We start from the raw sequence: 25,881 nt of genomic DNA, 5'->3' as shown, positions 1-25,881 counted from the left end.
AGGATCCTGGGATCATGACCTGAGCAGAAGGCAGAGGCTTTAACCCACTGAGCCAGCCAGGTGCCCCTAGTGCAATAAATTTCTAAAATATGTTTTTAAATACCAGTTTTATTTTTTTCCTCATTGATGCAGAAGATAGCTTAGTGTAACATCCAGTCTTTGGAAGAAAAAAAAGAAAAGAAAAAAGAAGATCAGAAAGCAAAACTTGCTCAAAGCAAACATGCAACCATGACATAATTTTGCCAACAACCTAGGCTTAGAAACTTAAGCAGGGAAAGGTATGAAATACTCTATTTCTGTTAGTTCTGTCCTTGGACTTACAAGATTATTTGGTAGAAAACCTTTTTATTCTAAGTTCTGTTATTTAAGGGTAGGGGGAGACACAAAGAGAAGCCTGACCCTTTGGGGGTGGAGGGACATTATTGATGAAGGGAGAAGAATTCACGCGTACTTAGCAAGACTAAGGGTTTGAGGGTTTTTTGGTTGTTCTTTCTGGAATCTGTTAGGTGATGCCTAGTGACGCATGCTTACTACCTCCACTCATGAAGGTCGAGGCAGTGCTACATGCACTCAAAATATTGTGGACATTATTCCCAACAAGTACACAGAATGACAAAGGAGCTTGTGGTTGAGGGAGCCCCCTATTGAGATGACCACACCAGATCTGCAGCCTGCACTGACAAAGCTTCTAGAAAGTTCTATGGGGTGCTTCAGCACTAGGGAAGGAGAACCCTTCCTTATTTCCCTCCTCTGTAAGGAACTGAGCTCTTGCTAAATACGAGGTGACACATGAAGAAAAGATTTAATTTTTTATCCTGCTTTCATGGTATTGTTTCAAGACAACATGGCAATCTGTTTTTCCTATTTTCTTTTCCTTAGAGAAAGGAACATACTATACATATGCACCATTAAAAATTAAAATGTTTATTTGGGTTTTTTTTTTTTTTTTGGCACAACGGCTAAAGAAATGTTAAATACTTAAATGCCTGATTCAAGGTCTTAAGATAGAAGAGTTTAATAAAAAAAAAAATAAATAAGTATATTGTATGAATGTTCTGAGTATGAACAATAAATAGCAGGGGCTAGAAATTATTACCAGAAAAAATAGAAACCAGATACTTTCACGGGGGGGACAAAGAATCTGAATGTACATGGAATATTAAGAAAAAGGAATTGGTTTAATCAAAATGGTTAATTTCAAATCTTTCCATTTTAAGTCATGTGGGTCCAATTTATAATTGTTTTCACACAAAAATATGTTTCCCAGTTTGCGGTCTGTGTGACTTTGGCACTGGGCATCTGAGAAACAGAGAAAAAAATTCTTTTGTCATTCTTTCATACTTTACTAGCTTTCTCCTCTGTACATGAATACATGTTAACAACATCTACCATTAAAATCTGTGCCACAGAGAGGATTAATCACACCTATAGGTGACTGTACTCTCAAGGCAATATCCGCAAGAATCATGTATGGAAAGGTATACAAATACAGATGGACAGACCTGAGAAACAGAGCACAACACAACAACAAAAGAAAACCAGACTGCGTAAGTGCCAAGGAGTTTGTGCAGGGCTCGAAACAAAACAGAAATCCACCTGGGTCAGAGAGGTATGGGGTTAATTTCTCTTGCTGAGGCTCAGGTTTCCCCTGGATGGGTCTTTAACTTTCAAGTTCAAGTGGAGGAGCATCTTCCTTCTTTGTTAACCAAACATGCCCAGGTAGAGCTGTCTCTCCTTCTGATGGTAGCTACTGAGTTCCGACTGTGTTAGCTGGAGGTACCGTCGGACATTGGCATCTTAGGACAGGGAAAGAAGGCAGTTAGAGGCAGTTAGAACACAATCACACTTTGGGGCAGGAAAGGATTGTTCACACACTTCGTTTGTTTGTTTACAACTTTTTCTATAGAATCAGGTATTTTCTTTTTAGCCATGGCCGAAATTCATAAATGGGCCCTTTAAAATGTTCAGAGCAAAACATACTGATTATAATGTGTGTAAGTAGCAGAATAAACATATTCTCTGGGAGAATAAGTTTGTTCCGATTTACAAAGTATGCACAGTATTTTTACTCTCTAGAGCCCAGGAACCTTCCTGTGAAGAAACACACATAATGATGGGTATCAGACTTTAGCGGATACTTTAACCCTTCTTCGTTGAGGCTTCTTCTCTACCTGAAGTCGTGGGATTTGTTCTGCCGTCTTCAGGTCGATCTCTGGGGTATTTAGGATGATTTGATGATTATCTAGTTGGATTTGTGGGATGAGGTGAGCCTAGGGTCCCCCTACTCCGCTGCCACCCCCCCCATACTTCTGTTTTTAAAAATCTTTCTAAGATCTGAATATATTATAACTATTCCTTTTAATAGTAAAGCTCATTCATTAATACCACTGCGAATTTTTCAAAAAATTTCCGTACAGGAAGAAAAATTTCTGTACAATCAGGGCTGGCTGGTTGTTAATTTGAAAGGAAAAGAGTTTGAAAAAAGAGCTGTTGTCACAACTACAGAGACTCTGAAAACGCTTATACATGGTTGGCAGTTCACTTCCATACTTGAAGGTATGAAACACGAACAAATGCGTCATGTTTTAGGTCTTTATTCACACTAGCTTTCCCATTCATTTGTTCTATGATTATTATATTTTATACTTAGATTTCATTTTTAAGTAATCTCTACACCGAACGCAGTGCTCGAACTTACAACCCCAAGATCAAGAGTTACAGGCTCTACTGACTGAGCCAGCCAGGCGCCCCTCCACCCCATCCCTATTTATTCAGGCAGTTTTTGCTACATTGTTATGTTTGGGGACCCTCTGCTTCTAACATCTCCTAGCTGCTCTAAGCCAGAATGCAAAACGGGAGACAATTTTTAGAGCGGAACCACCAGCACAGGAATCTATAACCCACTTCACAATATCCTTGCTTCAGAAACAAAGAACCAAGTCTCAAATTCTCTCTCAGCAGGCCTGCCCTTTTTCTAGGTCATACCTGGGCCTTGCTGAGCTAAAGGATAAAGTGGCAGCTTTTAAAGCAAAGGCCAGACCCAGCGGGGGGCTGGCAGAAATGAGGCTCATCAGGCCCATTCCCTGGAATCTAGATCCTATTTTATTTACAACCTCGGAACTGAAACTTGAAAGACAATGCTTATTTAAAATCTCTTTGGGGGAAGGCGGGGACATTCTAGATAAGCCTACTGAAGCAGAAATACTTCTAGAGGGTAAACAATACTGTTTTCCCCTGCAGGCAAGAATGCAAGGATAGAAGGGCGGCCAGTTTACCAAGCACCTCTTTCTACTTTTTGAAGTTTGAACTACGTGAATGTGTTACTGCCTAGGCAAAAACATAGAATAAACTGAAAAAGTAAAATCAAATACTCCCCGCTCCCCAGCAGAGACCACCTCCGCAGTGCAATCTTATCTGTTCTCACCACCTCATCCCCTTCTCTCACCTTTTGGCTGCCTGTTGACAGCAGCCAGGAGGTACTGCTGAGCCTGGTCGTAGTCCTGCAGATGGAAGAAGGCTACTCCAGCCCGATACAAGGCCTTGGCATTATCAGGTTGTCGTTCCAGGACTTTCTGACTGTATTCTTTCACTCGTTCATAGTTCACTGGCTCCATCTGAAGGAGACAGGCTAACAGGCCAAAGGGAAAGGAAGAAAGACAGAAGAGGGAGGTGGGGCTTACTCCACTTAGTTCCACGGGCCAATGGGAGGCAGCACGGGAGGACAATACCAACAGTATTCACTCATCTAAAGCATTTAAGTGTCTATCAGGTGTCAAACAGTCTTCCCGCAACACTGGGGTTGCAACAGCAAACAGAAGCTTTACATACCTTATAAGTGACTTTAATAGCTACCAAATGCTTACAATGTGCCCAGTGCTGGGTTAAGCCCAGTTCTAAAACTGGTAGGAACATACTTCGAAAGGTATTTAAAATTCTTCTTCATTGTTTCGCTTCTACCCCAGTCTCTCTGTCTCGAACCTCCATTTCATAACAATTATTGTACTGCATCTTTTTAATTTTTTTATTTTTATTTTAATAAAGATTTTATTTATTTATCTGATAGACACTATGAGAGAGGGAACACAGGCAGGAGGAGAGAGGGAGAAGCAAGCTTCCCACTGAGCAGGGAGCCTGACTCGGGGCTCCATCGCAGGACCCTGGGATCATGACCATAGCCAAAGTCAGACGCTTAACGACTGACCCACCCAGGTGCCGCCATACTGCAGCTTTATAAACAAAGGTTGCCATCAATTGTGTGAGGAAATAGCAAGCACTATGCTTTGTGCTCCATAAGAACATTATCCCAGGGGTGCCTGGGTGGCTCAGTGGGTTAAAGCCTCTGCCTTCGGCTCAGGTCATGCTCCCAAGGTCCTGGGATCAAGCCCCACATCAGGCTCCCTGCTCAGTGGGGAAGCCTGTTTCTTCCTTTGCCTGCCCCTCTCTATCCCGCTCACCCTAACAAATAAACATAACCTTTAAAAACAAAAACAAAGATTATCTCGTTTAATCTTCTCAACCACTCTACGAAATTGGTCAGTGTTACTATCTCCATGTAATGGACAAAGAAATCAAGGCTTGGAGAGATAAAAGTAACTTGCCTAAGATCCCACAGCTTCCAGATGGAATATAAAGTTTGAACCAAGGTCTCTCTGATTCCTAAACCATCTTTCTCTCTCTCTCTCTTTTTTTTTTAAGTATATTTTCTTTTTTGTTGTTTTTTATCTCTCTCTCTCTTTTTTTTTAAGATTGTATTTATTTATTTGACAGAGAGAGAGAGAGAGAGACAGGTCATAAGTCTGAGGAGAGGCAGGCAGAGAGAAGGGGAAGCAGGTTCCCTGCTGAACAGAGAGCCCGATGCGGGGCTCGATCCCAGGACCCTGAGATCACGACCCAAGCCAAAGGCAGAGGCTTAACCTACTGAGCCACCCAGATGACCCCCAAACCATCTTTCTTGATAATATATTACTTCACTATTACCTTGGTATATATAAGGAGTCTTCGAAATACAAATCTGTTTGTGAGCCAATGTTCAGCCTTTCTATAATTAAGAAGGGAAATGTGTTCCCTATTTCATTACCATAGGAATTAAACACAGTATTATTTAATCATGGTGCTGAGAAGAAAGGAGAATCAGGGCTTCTGAGGACAGTAAAGGGCCCAGGCTTACATCTGCATCCCTTCTACAATACCCCCACCAAGTGGTCATATGGCTTATACTTGACTAATCCATCAATGTAGCTTCATTCATTATTGGACAACCGGTTATGCATATGTTAGACAGAGCTAGGAGCAGCAGGAAGAGGAACGAGACAGACATCTTGATGAGTAAACAATACTTGCATCCTAGCCCCCGAGCAGGAAGAAAATACAATAAACAAATGAATTTTTAGAAGCATTTTCAGGAAAACAGAACTGTGCTACGATAGAGTGAATGAAGTCAGAGTGATGCTTGATTACACCAGGCCTCTTGAAGAAAGTGACTTTTGAACTAGGATCTGAATGACCAGGATCACAGGGACAGGACATGCTAACCTAGAGAGAGAAGAAATCCTACAAAACTAGAAGGTAGAAATAAATATGCTTTGCAAGTTCAGTGCACGGAGGAGCTGGACCATGTCTGGCCCTACAGGTGAGGGTCAGAGTTTGGCTTTTCTCCTAAGTGTAATGAGATACCAATGGAGGATTTTCCGCAGCGACACGATCTCATTTCCTTACCTGCAAAATGGGGATAATCATAAGTACCTGGCAGAATTTTTATGAAGATGAGAAATATTGTAAATAAACTGGGGTGACAGGCATTCAATGAGCAGAAATGGTGAACTGAGTAAGTCTTTACAGAGCATTCCCCAAGCACCTCCAAGCAGAAGCTCTATGGATGACGAAGCTACAGTCTTTGCCTTTGGGTCCATGGACAGTGAAAATATTCGCTGATCACTCTCTTTAAAAGTAATGTTCCCATGCCTGTGGCACTCACTGTCCCCATTCTCTGCTTTATTCCTTTCCCCAGCACTTACCATCACTTCATATATTAAGTACGTTACCTCCTTATTTGAATATATGTTCCACGAAAGCAGCTTTTTCTTTTTTTAAAGATTTTATTTATTTATTTATTTACTTGACAGGCAGAGATCACAAGTAGGCACAGAGGCAGGCAGAGAGAGAGAGAGAGGGAAGCAGGCTCCCCGGTGAGCAGAGAACCCGATGCGGGACTCGATCCCAGGATCTCGAGATCATGACCTGAGCCGAAGGCAGCGGCTTCACCCACTGAGTCACCCAGGTGCCCCAGAGCAGCTCTTTTCATCTGTCTCATTATCCTCCCATATCCTTGCTACCAAATAAATGTTGAATTGAATGACTTGAAACATTAGCTACTATAATTACTATTATTGGCATTTGAGTCTAAGAATTGCTCTAGACACACACTGGTAACAAAGCTAGATTTTCATCAAATCATAAGTGAAAACTATTGTAGTGAAAAAAATCACCTTTAAATAACAGTCATGGGGGCACTGGGTGGCTCAGTCGGTTAAGCGGCTGCCTTTGGCTCGGGTCATGATCTCAGGGTCCTGGGATCGAGCCCCACATCGGGCTCCCTGCTCAGCGGGGAATCTGCTTCTCCCTCTTCCTCTGCTTGTTGCTCTGCCTACTTGTATTCTCTACCTGTCAAATAAATAAGTTAAATCTTAAAAAAAATTAAAAAAAAAATAACAGTCATTAAGTATAAAAATTAATCCTAATAATTTCTATGGCCTCGGCTGGGACCATTAGAATGCTTCAATATATTTCAAAATAATTTCATTAGCACTATGATTATGTTGCCTGCCATAGAACAGACCTGAGAAGTTTACTTTCTTTTCACAGATTAATCTTAGTGATACTAACTCTGCCATCTGTTTCTTCATCCAAGGCCATATGGAGATGGTTGACACTAGTTATCCCAGAGCTGATTTTTTTTTTTTTAAATATTCAGAGAGAGAGAGAGAGAGCGAATGAGAGAGAGAGCACATAAGCAAAGGGAGAGGGAGAAACAGATACCCCGCCGAGCAGAGAGAGCCCAACTCAAGACTTGATCCCAAGACCGAGGGTCACAACCTGAGCCGAAGGCACATGTCCAACCAACTGAGCCACCCAGGTGACCCGCTGATTTTTTGGGGGAAAGATTTTATTTATTTGAGGGGCGCCTGGGTGGCTCAGTGGGTTAAGCTGCTGCCTTCAGCTCAGGTCATGGTCTCAGGATCCTGGGATTGAGTCCCGAATCGGGGCTCTCTGCTCAGCGGGGAGCCTGCTTCCTCCTCTCTCTCTGCCTGCCTCTCTGCCTGCTTGTGATCTCTCTCTGTCAAATAAATAAATAAAATCTTAAAAAAAAAAAAAGATTTTATTTATTTGAGAGAAAGAGAATGAGTGCGGGGGAGAGGCAGAGAGAGAAGCACACTCCAGCTGAGCAGAATCCCAGTTAGGCCCCTGGGATCAAGACCTGAGGTGAGGGGCGTCTGGGTGGCTCAGTGGCTTGGGTCAAGATCCTAGGATCGGGCTCTCTGCTCAGCAGGGAGCCTGCTTCCTCTCCTCTCTCTCTCTCTCTCTCTGCCTGCCTTTCTGCCTACTTGTGATCTCTGTCAAATAAATAAATAAAATTTTAAAACAAAAGACAAAACAAAACAAAGCAAAACCCTGAGGTGAAGGCAGATGCTTAACAGCCTGAGCCACCCAGGCGCCCCCAAGAGCTGATTTATAGGAAGAAGGAAAACGTGGAAAAGTCCAAAACATCTAGTAATGACTGACACCACAGGGTAAAGCAAGTGGCTTCTTCCTATATTTTACATATTAAAGAAACAACGCCATAAACATAAGTTCAGTGTTTTTTCCAGAACGTGCAAAATTCCCTAAATCTAACCACATCCCCTAGGAATCTGTTAGAAACACAAATTGGTAGATCCTCCTCCCACCTCACATTACACCTCAATTGGAATCTGGGGGGGTGGGGCTCAGTTAAACTCTCCAGGTGAAGTTTGAGAAGCAGGGAGCCCTAGAGATTGGAAATACATTTCAATTCATGGCAGAATAATTACATGACAGAAGAGCACGTCTGTGTTTTTCCCAATGTTCACAGACTTTCACGTGCCTGCCTGATACTGTACCCGCCCTTCAGCCCTGTTCTTACCAGCTAGATTGTTGTAGCAGTCTGTCTGCGTGGTCTGCAGTATGTTCTCCTGCTCAGGTGTGAGGGCCGGGCCCTGAGGTCCTAGATTGGGTATCGGGGAGGGCAGATTTGGATCCAGACCCCGCAGCTGAAGCAGAGCTCGATGGTACCTACTTACAGCATCTCGGTACTTCCCTTCTCGGTAACGCTGGTTCCCTTTCTCCTTGTACAGCTGAGCCTCCTGCAGGCGTTTCTCCATAACTCTGCCTCCCCAGAGCTCTTGCGGAATCGGGAAGTGAAAGAGCAACTGAAGCTCTGAAGACAGGAGCGAATAACTAATTGAGGTAGCCGGTCTGAGAAGGCAGGAAATGCCCCTTCTCCAGGGCGCCCCCCAAGGAATGAGTTTCGCTTGTTTCTTCTACAGCCCCTTCCTCTCTACTCTGCAGTATTTTTCGATCTCTAGACGTACAGGAGTAATCAGGCAAAGGATGTGGGAAGAGTAAAGCCAGAGACTAAGTGATTTCTTAAAGAGACAGAGGGGTGGACAGGCCCTCCCGGAAAATCAGAGGCCGTCCCAAGGAACTGTGGCAGGCGTGGGAATGCCGGCGGATTTTGCTTCCTCCTTGCTTTTGGACACACCTCCCTGACCCGGAAGTGAAAGGGAATAGGCGGGGACAACTGCAGAAAGAGGGCTACAGGGCTGGCCGCCACCCTGGCTCTTTATTTGCACGTATTCCACAAGCATTTGTTTCTATCTGCGTCAGAAGCTGGGAACCGAGCTGAATGCGTTCCGTGCACCCAAACCACAGACATAAACTGACGCGGCAGCACAGCAGCTCAGTGGCAAGTCCCCCAAGCCCCACGGGCAACCGCTCGCCCTCTGCAAACGCCCAGGCACGGAAGTCTCCTCCTCGACTTCGGTTTACGGGCGGAAGCACCTACAGTACCGGGGCCAGAGTCCCGACAGTTTGGTGTCTAAACGGCAGCGCGCATTGCGCCACGCCGTCCAATCACAAGCGGCTGCGAAAAAGTAATCCCGCAGAAATGACCCCGCCTCTCCAGGCCCCTGCGGATCAACCCGGGGCTGGGGGGGCGGGGAATCTCCCGGCAGCTTCGCCAATTGGAAGAATCCGGATGATCACGCACGACCAATCAGAATTGCAGATATCGATTCAAGTTGGCCAATAAGAAAGCTAACAGACGAGGTCCGAGCGTGTGTTGCTGGGTAGAGAACTTGAAGGATTTTGAGAAGAGGGCCAGGGGGTCGCAGTATATTCCTTGGTTTGGGGAAGCCCTTTGTGTACTAAACAGAAAGACAATTGCTAGTAGGATTTCAAGTTGCAACAGCTTCCCTCCTGGCTTTTTTTTTTCTTCTCAAGAAGCTGCCGCACGTATAGATAGTAGGGAAGAAAGACTAGCAAGCCCTAAGACGACAGCGCGATCGGAAACCAGCCGGGAGTAAGGGTGGTGACGGGGTAGGAGGGGCGTGTGGGAAAGGAGCTTCCCGGCGGCTGCGCAGAGCCCGCGGCTGGAAGTACGGGAAGGCGGGCGCGCACACCCCTCCGTGCTACGAGGCACTTGAACCGCAGCCAGTCCCCGGCTCCGGCTCCGGTGCGGCTGCGCGGTGAAACCGCTGGCGGCGATTGGCCGAGGGGTGAGAGGGGGCGGGAGGTAAGGGGAGGGAAGTCCGTCGTCCTCGGCGCGCCCGCCCGCGGCAGGGGAACCGTAGGGCTGTAAGGGAAGCAGTGCCCCGCTGCGTTGTTTGGGGCTCCGTGAGCCGAAGGGGGGAGGGGAGCAGTAGGGAGAAACAAACACTACGTAGCGGAGGCTGCGCGCGGCCTTCGCTGCCTGCGTGCGTACGTGCGTGCGCTCGCTCGCGCGGGCTCAGTGCTGGCGCGTGAGGCGGAGGCGGGCGGCGGCGGCGCCTGCGCGGTCGGGCTCGGTCGACGGTTCGCAGGGGAGGAGGCGGCGGGAGGCGGAGGAGGCGGCGGCGATGGAGGTGAAGCGGCTGAAAGTGACCGAGCTGCGGTCGGAGCTGCAGCGGCGGGGCCTGGACTCGCGCGGCCTCAAGGTGGATCTGGCGCAGCGGCTGCAGGAGGCGCTGGACGCCGAGATGCTCGAGGACGAGGCCGGCGGTGGCGGGGCCGGGCCCGGCGGGGCCTGCAAGGCGGAGCCTCGGCCTGTAGCCGCGTCGGGCGGTGGCCCGGGCGGGGACGAGGAGGACGACGAAGAAGAGGAGGAGGAGGACGAGGAAGCACTGCTTGAGGACGAGGACGAAGAGCCACCCCCTGCCCAGGTCTCGGGCCAGGCCGCGCAGCCGCCGCCGGAGCCCCCGGAGGCGGCAGCCATGGAGGCCGCGGCCGAGCCTGATGCTTCCGAGAAGCCGGCGGAGGAGTCCACGGCGGGGTCAGGTGGGGTAAATGGTGGCGAAGAGCAGGGCACCGGCAAGGGGGAGGAAGACGAGCCGGAGGAGCGGAGCGGGGACGAGACGCCGGGATCTGAGGCGCCGGGTGACAAGGCCGCAGAGGAACAGGGTGAGGAGCTGGCAGCGGAGCCCGTCTCCAAACTGCCCCCGACCCAGCACCCAGCTGTGCACCGCGGGGTCCGATTCCCCGTTCTCACTTGCCTGAAAGCGCAAGATTCCTATCGCCTTCTGGTGGGACTCCCCAGGGGAGGTGGTGGTTTTCATTCTCTACCCACCTTTCTGGGGGGTTTGGCTGCCTCTTGCGGCCCTGCTCTCTGCAGGAGGGAGGTTCCTGCCTAACTTGGTTCCTGGATTGGAAGTGAGCGATTTTGCACGCGAACTGCATGTGAGCTACCTGTGGAGCAGCTTCCCGCGGTACTGGTTATCTTTTCCAAAAGCGGGAATGCGCTTAGAAATTGGCGATTACACGGACAGACCGCACTATTGGGAGGCTTTGGCCTTTGGGTTACCTGACTATTGATATTTCCGCCTTAAAAATATTAAGCAATAAGTCAAGTTCGCCAAAGTTCGCCCCATCACTTTGCTTGGAGCTTGAACCACACAGTAAATCTGGAAGTCTAACCTTGCTCCTGCTTTAGCAGCCAGTGGTGTGAGGGTGTGGAGTTTAATAGTTAACTAGTGAAGCGAAGGTCTTAATCTAGTGCGTTTAGAACTGACCAACCCCCTCGTAGAGGTTTTATCTTACCTGAATTCTTATGATTAAATTTTAATCTTCCCACTGAGTCCGTGGATGGGCAAATTTGGGGATTTGCCTTATACTTGGTCAGCCTTATACATTTTAGGTCCCTGACTTCCTGAATTGAAAAGATTGAGGTGTTAGTGGCTTCATTTGAGTAACCTCAGAAGAGAATGTGTAGAGTCGCCCCAGGGAGTTAGTGACCTTTCTTCTTTTGAATTGGTTGGATGGTGAGAGCTGATCCATACCTGTCTGTCAGAGTAGGTAGGAAAGCTAGAGCTGCTTCCAAGTCTTACTATGAAGTGGGTTGTCTTAGTTTTTATAACAGATTTTTTAAAGCTGCTATTAGTAATCATGGTATAATTGGAACCCATTCTAAGACAGTCACATGCAACTTGCAGATTGTTTGTTCTATGTCCTGGAACAAAAATCCCATTACATAACCTTTGACTTAACATGTATCCCAAATAGCAGGTAAAAAAGGTTAAGAGATAAAGGGCTGCTTTAAAGAAATTATTATTAAATATCTTTGTGTTGCAAATTACCAAAGTCTAAGGAAAAATTCCAGGTATTTTTCCCCCCTCTGGCAGAGAATGTTGCTAAATATGTGGCAACACCTTTCTGCCCCAAATTACGTGCAGTAGAGATGCAGTATTATTTATGGGTCTCTTGTGACTTAATGGTTTGCTCTTGGCAACTTTCAGTAAAAACGCACGGTAAAAATACAGCTGTGTATCTGCACCTGAGTCTGTTTGGTGTATAAGTAAAAGCTGTGAATGGCTGTGCATTCTAAGCTAGAAAGGCAAACTCTTTAAAATACGTACACACACTCACACTGAGGCATCTATATCATGAAGCTGTGGAACAGTGTTGGAAAATGTGTATTAACTGTCTTGCTTATTTCCAAATCTAATAATCAAGAATCAAAATTAAATTAACCTACGAAGTTTTTAAAAAGACTTAGGGGATTTTTAAAGATGTCATATTGGTGGGAAAATCTGCAAGTTTGACCTGATTTAAGCAGATAAATTTAGAATGCAAAAATTGTCCAATTTTTATCTACTGCTTGACTCTAATTAGCCCATAAGGTCCGTCCCTTCTTTTTTCTAAGACAAAATACCATCTAGTGACAGGAAGATAATCTTTAGAAATAAAACATTCTATGGATGTAGTGGGAATAACCTGGCTGTTCTCATTAGACGGATTCTCAGCTCCTCCTTTAGTTGCTATTGGTTCTGAACTTAATCTACATTCCAAAATGAAAACTGCTGATTTTCTTTCCCTCCTTTTTGTAGGAGATGACCAAGATAGTGAAAAGTCAAAACCAGCAGGCTCAGATGGTGAGCGGCGGGGGGTAAAGAGACAGCGGGATGAGAAGGATGAACATGGCCGAGCTTACTATGAATTCCGAGAGGAGGCTTACCACAGCCGGTGAGGGAAACAGTCCCTTTCATTGAAAGGAGTGTCTGTTCTGATTTTGGTATACCTGATGTTGATTGGAGAGTTTGGAAAGAGGGGTGGATTAAAAATGGAATAGGTTTTTTATAGGCATAAGTATTAGATCGGATCTGCTCTTGAAAGCTCCTGTTGTTGTTTTCTCATTTGTTGAAAGCAGCTGTCTCCTGGAATTTTATATTCACTGATAGTTGACATTTTACAGACATTTTACAGACACCCCTCAAAGAAGAGGGGTTTGGATACACCATTTGCTTTTCTCTTCTACCCACAGCTCAAAGTCTCCACCACCCCCGGAAGAAGAGGCAAAAGATGAGGAGGAGGATCAGACTCTTGTGAACCTGGACACGTGTATGTATAAGGCAGAAGGTTGGGGTTTTCAACCAGTCAGATGTGATTTGGGATATTAAAATTTCCTGGCCTGCAATTTTTAAGAGACTTAGCAATGGGAGACTTTGTATCCATTCTTGACAACTAGGTGTATTTTTGTTCTGTTGGTGGCTTTTGAGTGTTGAGCTTTGGAATAAACAGATTTCCTTCTTTCTAACAGATACCTCGGATCTCCATTTTCAAGTGAGCAAAGACCGCTATGGAGGGCAGCCACTTTTCTCAGAGAAGTTCCCCACCCTTTGGTCTGGGGCAAGGAGTACTTATGGCGTGACAAAGGGGAAAGTCTGCTTTGAGGCCAAGGTAGTATATGCAGTTCATTAAGACCATTCATTTATTAAATTATTCATTAAACTACTATGTATTCAGGTCCTGCCCACCAATATTGTATTAATGCAGTAAAAGGCCCCACGTTTTAATGATAACCTTAGCTCCAATAACCAAGAAATCGATCTCTCTAGCTTTGGTTTAGGTTCATTGACAGGTGTTATTCTGATGTGGAGTTATGATAGTAGTTTTCAGTTCATGTAGAAGTCTTGTCTTTCTAACTCAGACTTTGCTCCTGCATTGGTCAGAGTATCTGAGAGTTCCTTTTCTGACTTGACCAGGTAACCCAGAATCTCCCAATGAAAGAAGGCTGCACAGAGGTTTCTCTCCTTCGAGTTGGATGGTCTGTTGATTTTTCCCATCCACAGCTTGGTAATGTTATTTTTAACTTAATCGTTGTGTTTGCTGCCGTGTTGCTTACTCCATAGGAAATTTGGGTGTAGGTAACTAATTTGTTCACTGTTCTAGGTGAGGATGAATTCTCTTATGGTTTTGATGGACGAGGACTCAAGGCAGAGAATGGGCAGTTTGAAGAATTTGGCCAGACTTTCGGGGAGAATGATGTCATTGGCTGCTTTGCTGTAAGTGCTCCTAAAAGTTGTGGATTCATAGCAAGGAGTGGGTAGAGGGCACTCGGGATTCAGTTTGCCCCCCCCCCCCTCAAGTAGGCTCCATGCTAGGCAGGAGCCTACTTCCTTTGCTGTATTTTCAGATTTCTGAAAGCAGGTAAAGTCTGGAATGTATCAGTGAGTTCATTGTGGGGCTCGAACTCATGACTGAGATAAAGACCTGAGCTAAGAGTCGGACGCTAAACCCACTCAGCTACCCAAGTGCCCTTCAGTTTGCTTCCTGTCAGGTCTTGTGTTCTGTGCATTTGATGCATTGTTTGCTTAGTTGTGTTTAGCAGTCTGAGTTCTTTAAAAATATTGTAAGATGTAATCAGTCTCAAACCCTGTAAAGTCACAAACGCTCTTGTTTGTTGTTATTGTAGAATTTTGAGGCTGAAGAAGTAGAACTTTCTTTTTCCAAGAACGGAGAAGACCTAGGTGTGGCGTTCCGGATCAACAAGGAGTCCCTGGCGGAACGGGCCCTCCTACCCCATGTCCTCTGCAAAAATTGTGTTGTAGAATTAAACTTTGGTCAGAAGGAGGAGCCCTTCTTCCCACCACCGGAAGAGTTTGTGTTCATTCATGCTGTGCCTGTTGAGGAGCGGGTGCGCACCGCTGTCCCTCCCAAGACCATAGAGGAGTGTGAGGTATGCCAGGCAACGCGCAGAAACCTTCGTACTTGTGCTTTGGAACAGTTGGTCTTTACGGCTTCTCGTAAAGCTGCTTCTTTTTTTTTTTTTTTTTTTTTTTTTTTTTTTTTAAGATTTTATTTATTTATTTGACAGAGAGAAATTACAAGTACACTGAGAGGCAGGCAGAGAGAGAGAGAAGGAAGCAGGCTCCCTGCTGAGCAGAGAGCCCGATGCGGGACTCGATCCCAGGACCCTGAGATCATGACCCGAGCCGAGGGCAGCGGCTTAACCCACTGAGCCACCCAGGCGCCCCGTAAAGCTGCTTCTTAAAGCTCCGCTGAGCTGGGGCAGATATGATGCTCTTAAATCGGGCTTTGTAAACATGACCCTCCGTCACTTTTCATGGTATTCCTGGTTCTGTTTGCTTATAGGTGATTCTGATGGTAGGACTGCCTGGATCTGGAAAGACCCAGTGGGCACTGAAATACGCAAAAGAAAACCCCGAGAAAAGATACAATGTCCTGGGAGCTGAGACTGTGCTCAATCAAATGAGGGTGAGTTGCCTGGGGGAGGATAGTCTTGGTATTTGCTTTGGAGGCCCCAGGAAAGGCCTATAACCTTTTTCTGATGGAGTTGGGTCTGTTAAGTGTCTGCGAACAGGATCCCACAAATAGAGAAATGAATTCTCAATATATATTTAAAGTAGTTTTTTTTTTTCCTCCGTTGGCTGTGTTGTCAGATTTCTGAAAGCAGGTGAAATCTGGCCTATATCCATATCAAGACTGGAAGTGACTCTTAGAAAATGGACAACATACATTCACAGCATTGAGGAGTAGCAGTGAACTGCTGTGATAGCTTTGGTGGCATTTAGAGAGATGGCCTTTACCTGTGACTCCTGGGTTTTAACTTGCTGCATAACTTCTTGTTTTTCTCTTCACTTCCCCTCGAACTCACCAGATGAAGGGGCTCGAGGAGCCAGAGATGGACCCCAAAAGCAGAGACCTTTTAGTTCAGCAAGCCTCCCAGTGCCTTAGTAAGCTGGTCCAGATTGCTTCCCGGACAAAGAGGAACTTCATTCTTGATCAGGTATTTTTCAGACATTGGGGCCGGGGGGGGGGGTACAAAAACAGAAAACCGGGGCACCTGGCTGGCTGAGTCAGTGGGAAGTGCAGCCCTTGATCTTGGGGTTGTGTATTCGAGCTCCACATTGAGTGTAGAGGCTACTTAAAAAAACGAACGAAAGAAAGAAAGCTAATTTTACAGAAGGTCCAAAGATGAAAACTTATCTGATAGAATGGCCTGCAGTCCCAAGTGGGGTGCATATGTAGAGGGAGACTGAATTCACGATCAGAACCAGGTTACCTGATTATGACCGAGCGGTTATATTGTGGCCATAATGTTTTTTAAACTCAGAGATGCCTTCTATGAGTGTTTTTACCAGAGAGTAGGGACCCAGACTATACACACATAATAGAGGTAATGGGAAGAGCTTGTTTGGATTCCTGGCTCCACCACTTACTAGGTTTATGACTTCAGACAAGTCTTGTTCTCTGAGTCTCAATTTTTCTGATGTGCAAAACAGGATAATATCTGTTAGGTAGAATTTGAAGCATTTAGGGGAAATTGTGTCTGTACGACCCCTCATCTCTTGCTTCCCTTCGAAAAGATTCTCCGTAAGTGTTTCGGTTGCATATGAGTGGTCATTTTTATTCCTAAAACCTGTTATCCTTCCTGTCCCTAGTGTAATGTGTACAACTCTGGCCAACGGCGGAAGCTGTTGCTGTTCAAGACTTTCTCTCGGAAAGTGGTGGTGGTTGTTCCTAATGAGGAAGATTGGAAGAAGAGGCTGGAGTTGAGGAAGGAAGTGGAGGGAGATGATGTGCCTGAGTCTATCATGCTGGAGATGAAAGGTGGGCTAACATGATACAAGTTAGGGAGCCTGTCCTTGGTCAGTGCACACCTTTTCAGGGCCTCTTAGCGCCTCTTAGCATCTGGAGTACTTCTCCACATTTAAAGAGTAAATCTGGGGGTGCCGGGCTGGCTCAGAAGGTAGAGCATGTAACTCTTGATCTCTTTGTCACGAGTTCAAGCTCAGGTTGGGCAGAGAGCTTACTTTAACAAAGGGTGTGTGTGTGTGTGTGTGTGAATCTGGAGAGTAAATGAGTGGGTATGAGCACTTGTAGATGGATGAACGCGGAAATGACTGGAGAGAGGCAGTAACTCCTTGAATCATTGCAGAGAGGATACAAAAAGGGAGGTAGTGATAGACCACCACTCAGAGCAGAGGCTTTGCTGAGTCAGTTACTCATATAGTAAAAGCTTCAGGGGTGTTTACTGTTTGTTAGTACTATCCTAGGCATAGAGAGTAAATAGCCAGTTAAACGAGGCTTTGCCTTCATTGAATTTATGTTCTGGGGGGGTGGTTATTTCAGTTCAAACGAAACTATGGTGTTTGGTGTGAACAGTCTCATTGGTATACCTTGCTTTCTAGTGTCACATTAGGATTTTTTTTTGTTTTGGTTTTTGGTATGTGCCTGTAATTTTTAATGCAGTACAGAACCTTAGAGCATCATCTCCATCTTGACTGATCCCACTTCCAGTCGTTCTCTTGAGAGTGATTTTTTCCCCCCCGTTGGCTGCCTTCATCTTCTGGCATCCCTCCTGTCGTATTGGCTGCTGGCTCTTTGAATTGTGGTAATGCCCAGACCCGGGAGCTGATGACACACCTGAGAGCCGGACGCTCTGAGTTCACTCAGAATGAGCTTTGCCAGTACATACCTGATACTCAGACACTTGGAAGAATTCATTTCAGAGAGGTCACTGGATTTCTCTGAGAATCAGGGGATCCCCCATTGAGCCGAATTCTGCTGCGACTCGGCCCCGTGTGCTGGCCCATCGCGCACAGGTGGTAATTGAACTCCCTTGTACCCTTGTTTCCTGGGCTCATCTAGATGCGTAAGTGCATTTTGGTTTGGGTCAGCTTCTCCCGGAGTCACTCTTAAGAGTGGATTTTTCAGCATCTTACCAACACCAAAGCTTTCTCAGGTATTTTTAGCCTCTGGCTACCTGCCTCTGTCCTGATAAGAGACTGGAACCCAATTCACTGTTAATTTATTATGGATCACTGGAGAACTTGTAAATAGACTTCGCAGGTAGCCTCTGGCCTGGGGCTGATAAAATTTAGGGAAAAACTTCCAGTAGGGCAAGTGCATCATTCAGTTAAATGCGAGTAGGGATGAACCCAGCACCTTTGTGGGCATGGGTAGACGAGGCTTAGAAGATCCCGCGCCTCCTCTAGTGGGCTTCTCAAGGTGAGATCTTGCGCATGTACGCACTGTTCAGACCTCGAGCTTCTCTCTTCCTCTTACAGCCAACTTCTCTCTGCCTGAGAAATGCGACTATATGGATGAGGTGACATACGGCGAGCTGGAGAAGGAGGAAGCTCAGCCCATTGTCACTAAGTACAAGGAGGAGGCCAGGAAGCTGCTGCCCCCCTCTGAGAAGCGGACAAACCGCCGAAACAACCGAAACAAGCGCAACCGGCAGAACCGAAGCCGCGGCCAAGGCTACGGTGAGTCCCGGGGACCTGCCAGCCTCCCTGCCTTGGTGCGGCGGCATCGCTGCGCACAGAGGGAGCCATGGTGGAGGCAAGGACCCCCGGTCAAGTTGTAGGTGTTAAGGAAGTACCTTCTTTATGGAGCTCATTCTTCCTGTGTCCTCCACCCCCCATCATCTTAGGCTTTTCCCACAATCCTCCGTTCAGCGAGAGATAGTTCTTTTGCAACAGAAATGTTTTTTCCTTGAAAAACAGTGTTTGAGCTTCTCTGTCCCATTTTCAGTTTTACTTCCGAGTGCCCCGCCTGCTTCCTGCTCACTGTTGCAGTAGAGCTCCAGGAGGAGTGCAGTGAGACAGGATTTTCAGCCTAAAGTTTCTCTCTGCTTTATCTGTTGGATCAACGCAGCTGTGTAGATAGAAAGTGAATGCATTATTCGGTAATCTGGGAGGGTTATGAAGTAAGTTAGGCTAGTGATAGAATTAATTTTCCTCCTGAATGTCTTGTCAGTGAGCCCCGTACTGTGCGTTCACTGCCCTTTAATAATGTTTGTTTGTGTGTGTGTGTATAAGTCAACAAAATTTTTGAGTGTCTGCTGTGTGCTAGGCAGTGGGCATACCAGCTTCCTACCCCAGACGAGCTTACTAGTTAGACTTTGTGTCATTGGCGTGGAATAATAGGTCTGGGTTATAGGATAGCTGGGGTCCCTTCCCAGACTGAAAGTCTGCGATCCTATGAATGGCAGATTTTATTCCTCTTCCTAACTCTGCCGTCTATCCTTTTGCCATCTGAGATGTTTTGCAGGAATTGGGGAGCTCCTAAAGCAAGGTGGCTTGGTTTCCTTGTGTCTCTCTTCCTCTGCCCTCCCCCTTCAGACTCTTGAAAAAGCTCCTGGCTGGTGTTTTAATTACCATTGTGTAAGCCTGACAGAAGTAGGCTTCCTACTCCCCCAGAATTGCCTTTGGCTCCGACTTTTTGATTTCCACTCAGACGTGGAGCCAGGACCCCATGCCAGCTGTCTGAGCGCGCTCTCCGTTTCTCTTCCAGTGGGCGGGCAGCGCCGAGGCTACGACAACCGGGCCTACGGGCAGCAGTACTGGGGGCAGTCTGGAAACAGAGGGGTGAGTGCAGCTCTCCTTCTGCTCCTCCCTCTGGGTCGTGATGGCCATTCCTATTGGCTTGGGGGAGCAGAGCGGTTTGGGCTGTTTCCTCAGGGCTTAGGGTTTTGCCCATTTACTGTGTTCCTCTGGAAGAATTTATTCGGGGAAGCTTAAGCCTGTTGATCATATCAAGCTCTGACGTGTGTCTCGTTTCAAATGGGATGGCAGCGGACCGTGATGCCGACCACCCGTAAATGTCCGCTCCTCCTTTCTCAGGGTTACCGTAACTTCTACGATCGATACAGGGGAGACTATGATCGGTTCTACGGGCGAGATTATGAGTACAACAGATACAGAGACTATTACAGACAGTACAGTCGGGATGTGAGTATCTTCGGGGAGAGCGAGGGGGGTGGCAGGACTAGAGGAATGAACGGCATGCCTCTCCGTCCTCCGCCAGCTGTGGCGCCCAGTGACGGGGTTTCCCCTCTCTTCTAGTGGCAGAATTACTACTACCACCACCCCCAGGACAGAGACCGATACTACAGGAACTACTACGGTTACCAAGGGTATCGGTGAAGCCCCTGTCATTCTCGCCTGTCAGCCGTGAAGCTGAATCTCTAGGGGTGCCAGGCACCCCCCAAAACACAACCAAGGAAAACAGGGGCTGTTCGGGTGGGGCTGAGCTGCCGGGGAGGGGCGGTGGGGGGGAGGGTGCGCAAGCAGGGGCAGGGGAGGGGGGAGGTGGAAACTACAAAACTGTACATTTTTTTTAAAAGTTTGTTGAAAAGAATATTGTCTTATTCTATAAAACATTTCAAACCTAGTTAGATATTTGTAATCAAAAAACATTTGCGCAGAAAGCAGCACTTAGGGCTGCCTGTCCTGTATCCTGCAGTTCGGACAGGAAAAGAACTGAAAATGTCACCCTTCTGACATTCTAAGGCAGCTGGACTGGCAGCCGAGGAAGGGGGAGTGTTGAGGAGGTGCGGAGAGGGTGGGCACGCATGGGAGCGCGCCCTCTCCGGAGCAGGCAGGAGTGGGGACAGAGGGAGAGCTTGTGACTGGGGCAGTGAAAATAAACGATTGGCTCTTATCAATCACTTGCACCAACTAACCGTTTGTATTTTCTTTACCGACCTTTCCCTCTCGGGATATCTGGTCTGGTGGGCTGGGAGGCCAAAGTGTCCCTGTCTCCACTTTCCCGGGCCTCGTGCCGTTTGGCGGAGGCGTGGAGACTGCCAGTTGGGTGGTTCTGTTACGTAGGATTCCCAGGCCGAGGCGGCCCGGGACGGCTCACGAGGCTCACGATCGCAGAGCGGAATAGCCTGCACGCTCCGCGCACCCGGCAGTGAATTTCCGCAGAACCTTCGGGGGAGAATGGTGTTGCCGCCCTCAGCCGGAAGATTGTGATTTTGCCAGTCTCTGCTCTCTGTCTTCCAAGCTCGAGACAGGCGGGAAGTCTCTGAAATCATCTCTGTTAGGGTACCTGGCCTCTCGTAGTGCGAGAGAAGGAGCGTTTCTCAGGGTTTCAGCTCACACAGAAACGAAGCAGGATTCCTGATGCCGCAGCGGGATATGTACATAGGCGAATCCTGTGGTGTGGGCTCCCGGGCCCAGGTGCTGAGAATAGCAACTCTTTTATACAGTGTAGGGGGCACAGGCCCTGCTGGGTTTTTTGATACACAGGTAGAGAGTGGATAGGAGGGGGGTGGGGGGTGGGGGCAGCTCAGTGGGGGCTGCCGAAGTGGGGGGGAGGCCGAGAATGTGAGAGCGTGTGTGTGCTTGAGAAGGGAGCCGCCCCCTCCCGACTTCTGGAAACCGGATTCCTCCAGGGGCGCTGTCCCTGCTCGTCCCCAGAGAGGCCTCTAGCCAGGAGACTTGAGTTGGGATAGTTTTTTGTTTGTAACTTTACCGACACCCTCCCGGTTCTTGACGAACAGCTTCCGGTGGCTGGGCTCAGGAATCCGGGGGTGTGGGAATGCTCCTTCCGTCCTCCGCTTCAGTTGTAAGTCCTCTTCCTGCCCCGCGTTGTGTCAGCCAAGAGCTTACTCCGCAAACACCGTGTCCTGCAGCACTAGCCCGTCGGTGGCGGGGAGGGGGGGGGGGGGGACCGGCTTGGACCCCATGCCTACCCCGAGGCTCCGCTTCCGTTTCCTCACCTGGGCAGCCCTCGGGTAAAAATTTTGTGCTGAGATCTGATCTTCCTCTCCCTCTGCCATCACTCCCTCCGTGCAGCCCTTCTCTAGGCATGCAGGCCCCGCCCTGGTCCTCCAGTCACCCCCGTCCCATACATCTTTCTGCCCCCCGAGGCTGGCAAGGGGGTGCTGGTAGGAAGGAGCCGGCTTGCTCCTCACGACATCCTTTCTGTTGGCGCCTGCTTCCTTGTGGGGCCCTCGTGGATTTGTGTGTGGCAGTGGGTGAAGTGATTGCATGAACTTGGCTGTAATCCACTAACAACTTATTAAGGGAGTTTGAGAAAGCTTTGCTCGTAGTGCCAGGCAGGGAGGTAGAAATTCGAGCCGTAGGGCAAGATGATGTGAATAGAAAATTGAATCTGAGGCAGAAGTTGCCATCCCTCTTTCAAATGTTCCGTCCTCTGGCGAATAGCATCTTCTTATGGTCTCTGATGTGGTTTGTGGATGCCAGGCCCTCGGGGCCAGAGGAACAAAGCTCAAGCCGTTTGGAGGTCTTGGGGGTTGGGGGAGGGCTAGTGGAGGGACTTGCTGTTAATTTTGGACACCAGAAAGTCATCGTTTAAAAAAAAAAACAAAAAACTTTTTCTGCTGGATGGAGAGTGAAGCTGCCACATCCTTGTTGGTTTAACCCAAGAGATCACTTACAACAACAGTAGATGTCTGGGGTTTGTTTCTGTCTTTTTATTGTGAAAAAAATGTTAAGTGGGGGAAATGTGGATTACCAGGAGGGACCCCTAGCCTTGTTTTCCTTAGACTTGTTTAGTGTTTTATCAGACGTCTGTTGTAGTTGTCATAGATGGAAACGCACACCACATGGAGCCTGTAAATGTTTTTGCACAACCTGTAAAGCATTCTTGGAAGTGGCCAGTAAAAAAGGGTTTTACCGTTTAAAAAAAAAATGTAACTGTGTCATTGTTTACATCTGTAACTTTTTCCTCCCCTGTTCTCATTACATCCTGGCAAAAATGTAGGCATAGTAGCTTCCAGTTTTAGAATAAATAACCATTTGGATTGAATTCACCCTCTCTGCTGTGGCTGCACTGACTGAGGTGGAGTGTGTTATCTGGGGGAAACTGATTTTTGATGGTGATTCCTCAAGTTGTGCTGGGTCCAACCGACGATGGCTTTCCCCTTGCATGGCTAGTACTCCCTTCCTGTTCCGCGAGTCACTTGGGAGCCAGCCAGGCCTTCACTTGAGGGTTCTTAGTCCCCATAGTGCCTGCTTGGGCTGAGCGTTTGAGCCAGTGGAGTAGGAGAAAATAAATTCTAAATCCTGACTTCTCTGTATTTGGCCTATACTAAAACCAGTCGGATGCTTAAAGCTAAATGTAAGGTTCCATTTGGGGGCCAAATAAGTTTATTAATAAGTCATTACTACTTAGGAGGAAGAGCCCTATTCCGTGAAAGATGTTTGTTGGGGGTTATTTCATAGTTACTTTAAGGTAACTTTAACAAGAGCGCTATTGTGTTGCTAACACTGAACTGCTCCTAACTAATTTCTTTTTCTTTTTTTTAAGATTATTTATTCTTTATTTGACAGAGAGAAATCAGAAGTAGGCAGAGAGAGAGAGGGAGAAGCAGGCTCCCTGCTGAGCAGAGAGCCTGATGTGGGGCTCGATCCCAGGACCCTGGGATCATGACCTGAGCCAAAGGCAGAGGCTTAACCCACTGAGCCACCCAGGCGCCCCCTAACTGTAATTTCTAATAAATGGTCAGGGACTTAATAAAGCTGAGATGCCACAGGCTCACAACCAGTGTTTGGAAAAAGTAGTGATATAACAGGTAACAGATCCTGCTCTAACTCCTCTCTCTGTGTGGGACACAGATTCAGACCCCCAGAGGCTTACGGCTTTGTTTACATAAAGGCTATCTTTGATATTAGTGTTTGCCCATTTTCTGGGATATTTAAAGTCAGGTTTATTTTGTTTTTTTAATTTTTAAATATTTTGTTTATTTATTTGAGGGGGGGCGGGTCAGAGGGAGAAGCTAACTCTGTGCTGAGCAGGGAGCCTGATGTGGGACTCGATCCTGACACCCCGGGATCATGACCTGAGCTGAAGGCAGTTGCTTAACCAACTAAGCCACCCAGGCACCCTAAAGTCAGTTTTAAAGCTAATTATTTTTTAAAATTAATCATTTTTAATGGTTATTGATGGTTAATGCCTGGTCTCTGGTAATCTCTTTTTTTAAAAAAGATTTTTATTTATCTTTGCGAGAGAGAGAGCGCATGCCCGTGTAAGTGACGGGGGAGGGAGGGACAGAGGAAGAAGCAGTCTCTGCTGAGTGGGGAGCCTGATGCAGAACTGGATCCCAGGACCATGAAATCATGACCTGAGCCAAAGGCAGGTGCTTAACTGAGCCACTCAGGCACCCATCTGGTAACGTCTTAAGCCCCCTTTGTCCCCAAATAGGGCTGCAGCCGTTCACCCCCAATTTGATGAGTATGAAAATTGTGCAGAAAAATTGAAAAGAGACTTAAAAAGCAAAACAGTGAATATCAAGATTACGTTTATTGAGCACTTCCGTTCTGGCTTTTTACCAAGTCTGAGCTGATGTGGAAATTTTCACTTACTCTCCTGGAATTTGCCCAACCCTGATGCAGTAGAAAGAGAGTTTCTTAGTGTCTGCTCTGCATTGCTTGCTATTTAAGCATATATAGTATAATCATTCGTTAAATATTTGAGTGCCAGCTCTGTGCCAGACACTTTCTAGATAAGATGCTTTTTGGGGCGCCTGGGTGGCTCAGTGGGTTGATTTCAGCTCAGGTCATGATCTTAGGAGACCAAGCCCTTCCCAGCCCCATCCCCTTCTCCCCCCTCCCTGCCCCCTGTGCCCAGTGGGGAGTCTGTGTGGGATTTTCTCTCTCTCTCTGCCCCTAACCTTCCGCCCCAGAGTAAATCAATCTTTAAAAGAATAAAATAGACTATACTGAATCCTTTCAGGAGTTTTCATGAAACACCAAGAAGGAACCAATGGGGACTCCTGAACAGAATGGGGGTAGGTCCCCACTGCAGGAGGGCAACCAGGTTGTTTTCCCTGCTTCTTCATTGCTAGGGTGAGGTAATTAGATGACCTTCAGAACATGTTAGGGCTCAGAAATTCAACAGCTGGAAAGCTGCTTTTTGTTCCTGAAAGTGCCCCAAGTCCATTGGGTACCCCGGACCTGTGGAGACATCCATAGGAGACTAAGTTCAGTTCCTGGTAGATGCCCTTTATTCCTGTGGTTTCCTCTCTGCATTCCTCTCTCCTTAACTGTTTCCTGTGCAAAGGTGTGGGGAAGCTGGGGGTGGTAGATATCCCTAATACCTCCTACTGCTGCAAGGTGCCTCCTCCCACCCCCGCAAATGTATTTTTTTTTTTTAAGATTGTATTTATTTATTTGATGGAGCACAATCCAAGGGGAGCAGAAGAGGGGATGTCTCCCTTAGCAGAGAGCCCAACATGGGTCTCCATCCCAGGACCCTAGGTTGGTGACCTGAGCTGAAGGCAGACACTTAACCAATGGAATCACCCAGGTGCCCCTCCAAAAGTGTATCCTGACAAAACGAGCTGGCCTAGGATTCCCCCCAGGAAGGATAGATACATCCTTGAATTTGGGGGATGTTGATAATGCATGAGGAGCAGACACCCCGGGACTGTTACCTTCCTGTCTTGGCGCTGGTCCCACTTCCATATGTTCACCCTTGGAAGGAAAAGGCTTCTAGAAAAGCATCCCCGGCTTATAAACCTCCGCCAAGTTTGAGTCTGGGAGGCGCTCGTGAGACATTAAGCCTTGGATTTGGCATCTGCCCAGAAGGCAAGCTGGGGCCACTACGAAGGTTGGTAGGCACACTAGGAGTGGGGACGTTGCTTCTGGCGGATGTGACAGAACGGGCCTGAGGGAGAAATGGGAACACTGCAAGCCCTACCAGGAAACCCAACCCGAATGAATTTCGAGCTTATCTAGCTCCTACGGAGACCAGAAGGCGACTGAGGAACGGTGCCGGGCACACCCCAAAGGGAGCCTCTACTTGGCAAGCTGTAGAGCCTAGATTCCCTCGCCAAGATCCATGCGACCCGTATGCCTGCTACGCTGTGCTTGCGAGGGTCCTCTTGTCCCACGATCTTTGCTTATAGCCACCCGTGCGCCTTCACCTGGATGGTGGGGGGTGGGGAGACGTCGATTTTCAGACTCCGGGGTGGGTAGGAATGGGCATCGAGTTGGCAAGGGCAGGGGCAGCCATTTTGAGACCAGATGAGCACAGAAGGGACCATATTGAGATCTCTGGCTGCCTGGGGCCGCCATTTTAAGCATGGGGCTAGCTCGGTAGCCCTGTACGGTG

General features: G+C 47.4%; 2 protein-coding genes across 4 annotated transcripts; one reads left to right on the top strand and one right to left on the bottom strand.

The window, feature by feature from the left end:
* Positions 1–90: 90 nt before the first annotated feature.
* On the bottom strand, positions 91–9,083 carry TTC9C (tetratricopeptide repeat domain 9C). 3 transcript variants are annotated; one of them, XR_006601655.1, is made up of 4 exons: positions 8,159–9,083; positions 3,446–3,628; positions 1,597–1,796; positions 91–157 (listed from the first exon to the last, which is right to left on the bottom strand). XR_006601655.1 is itself a non-coding variant. In XM_004770270.3 (3 exons), the coding sequence occupies exons 1-3, from the start codon at positions 8,394–8,396 to the stop codon at positions 1,702–1,704; spliced, it is 516 nt and encodes a 171-aa protein (XP_004770327.1). In that variant the 5' UTR covers positions 8,397–9,082; the 3' UTR covers positions 91–1,701. The 3 variants fall into 3 exon arrangements, 2 of the variants coding, with proteins under 2 accessions (XP_004770327.1, XP_044919640.1); XM_004770270.3 differs by having other exon boundaries at positions 91–1,796; positions 8,159–9,082; XM_045063705.1 differs by lacking the exon at positions 8,159–9,083 and adding an exon at positions 6,486–6,520 and having other exon boundaries at positions 91–1,796.
* Positions 9,084–9,794: 711 nt separating this feature from the next.
* Positions 9,795–20,478, top strand: HNRNPUL2 (heterogeneous nuclear ribonucleoprotein U like 2). Its single transcript, XM_004770271.3, has 14 exons — positions 9,795–10,671; positions 12,594–12,729; positions 13,028–13,104; positions 13,304–13,443; positions 13,749–13,839; positions 13,936–14,048; positions 14,459–14,722; positions 15,139–15,261; positions 15,665–15,793; positions 16,449–16,617; positions 18,078–18,278; positions 19,309–19,382; positions 19,638–19,745; positions 19,860–20,478. The coding sequence occupies exons 1-14, from the start codon at positions 10,131–10,133 to the stop codon at positions 19,938–19,940; spliced, it is 2,247 nt and encodes a 748-aa protein (XP_004770328.2). The 5' UTR covers positions 9,795–10,130; the 3' UTR covers positions 19,941–20,478.
* Positions 20,479–25,881: the final 5,403 nt, after the last annotated feature.

The sequence above is a fragment of the Mustela putorius genome, unplaced genomic scaffold, assembly GCF_011764305.1.
Source record: "Mustela putorius furo isolate JIRA1106 unplaced genomic scaffold, ASM1176430v1.1 tig00000127_pilon_pilon_pilon, whole genome shotgun sequence".
NCBI lineage: Eukaryota > Metazoa > Chordata > Mammalia > Carnivora > Mustelidae > Mustela > Mustela putorius.
Note: the sequence above shows the minus strand (reverse complement) of the source record. Positions and strands in the feature narration are given on the sequence as shown.

Excerpts from the sequence above, each read along its gene's own strand:
- TTC9C (XM_004770270.3), bottom strand. The coding sequence starts at position 8,396 with ATGGAGAAACGCCTGCAGGAGGCTCAGCTGTACAAGGAGAAAGGGAAC. Across the intron at positions 3,629-8,158 it reads CTGCTACAACAATCTAGCTG|CCTGTCTCCTTCAGATGGAG; the intron begins GTAAGAACAGGG and ends TTGGCCTGTTAG. Across the intron at positions 1,797-3,445 it reads TGTCAACAGGCAGCCAAAAG|ATGCCAATGTCCGACGGTAC; the intron begins GTGAGAGAAGGG and ends CCCTGTCCTAAG.
- HNRNPUL2 (XM_004770271.3), top strand. The coding sequence starts at position 10,131 with ATGGAGGTGAAGCGGCTGAAAGTGACCGAGCTGCGGTCGGAGCTGCAG. Across the intron at positions 14,723-15,138 it reads AGACCATAGAGGAGTGTGAG|GTGATTCTGATGGTAGGACT; the intron begins GTATGCCAGGCA and ends GTTTGCTTATAG. Across the intron at positions 18,279-19,308 it reads AAGCCGCGGCCAAGGCTACG|TGGGCGGGCAGCGCCGAGGC; the intron begins GTGAGTCCCGGG and ends TTTCTCTTCCAG.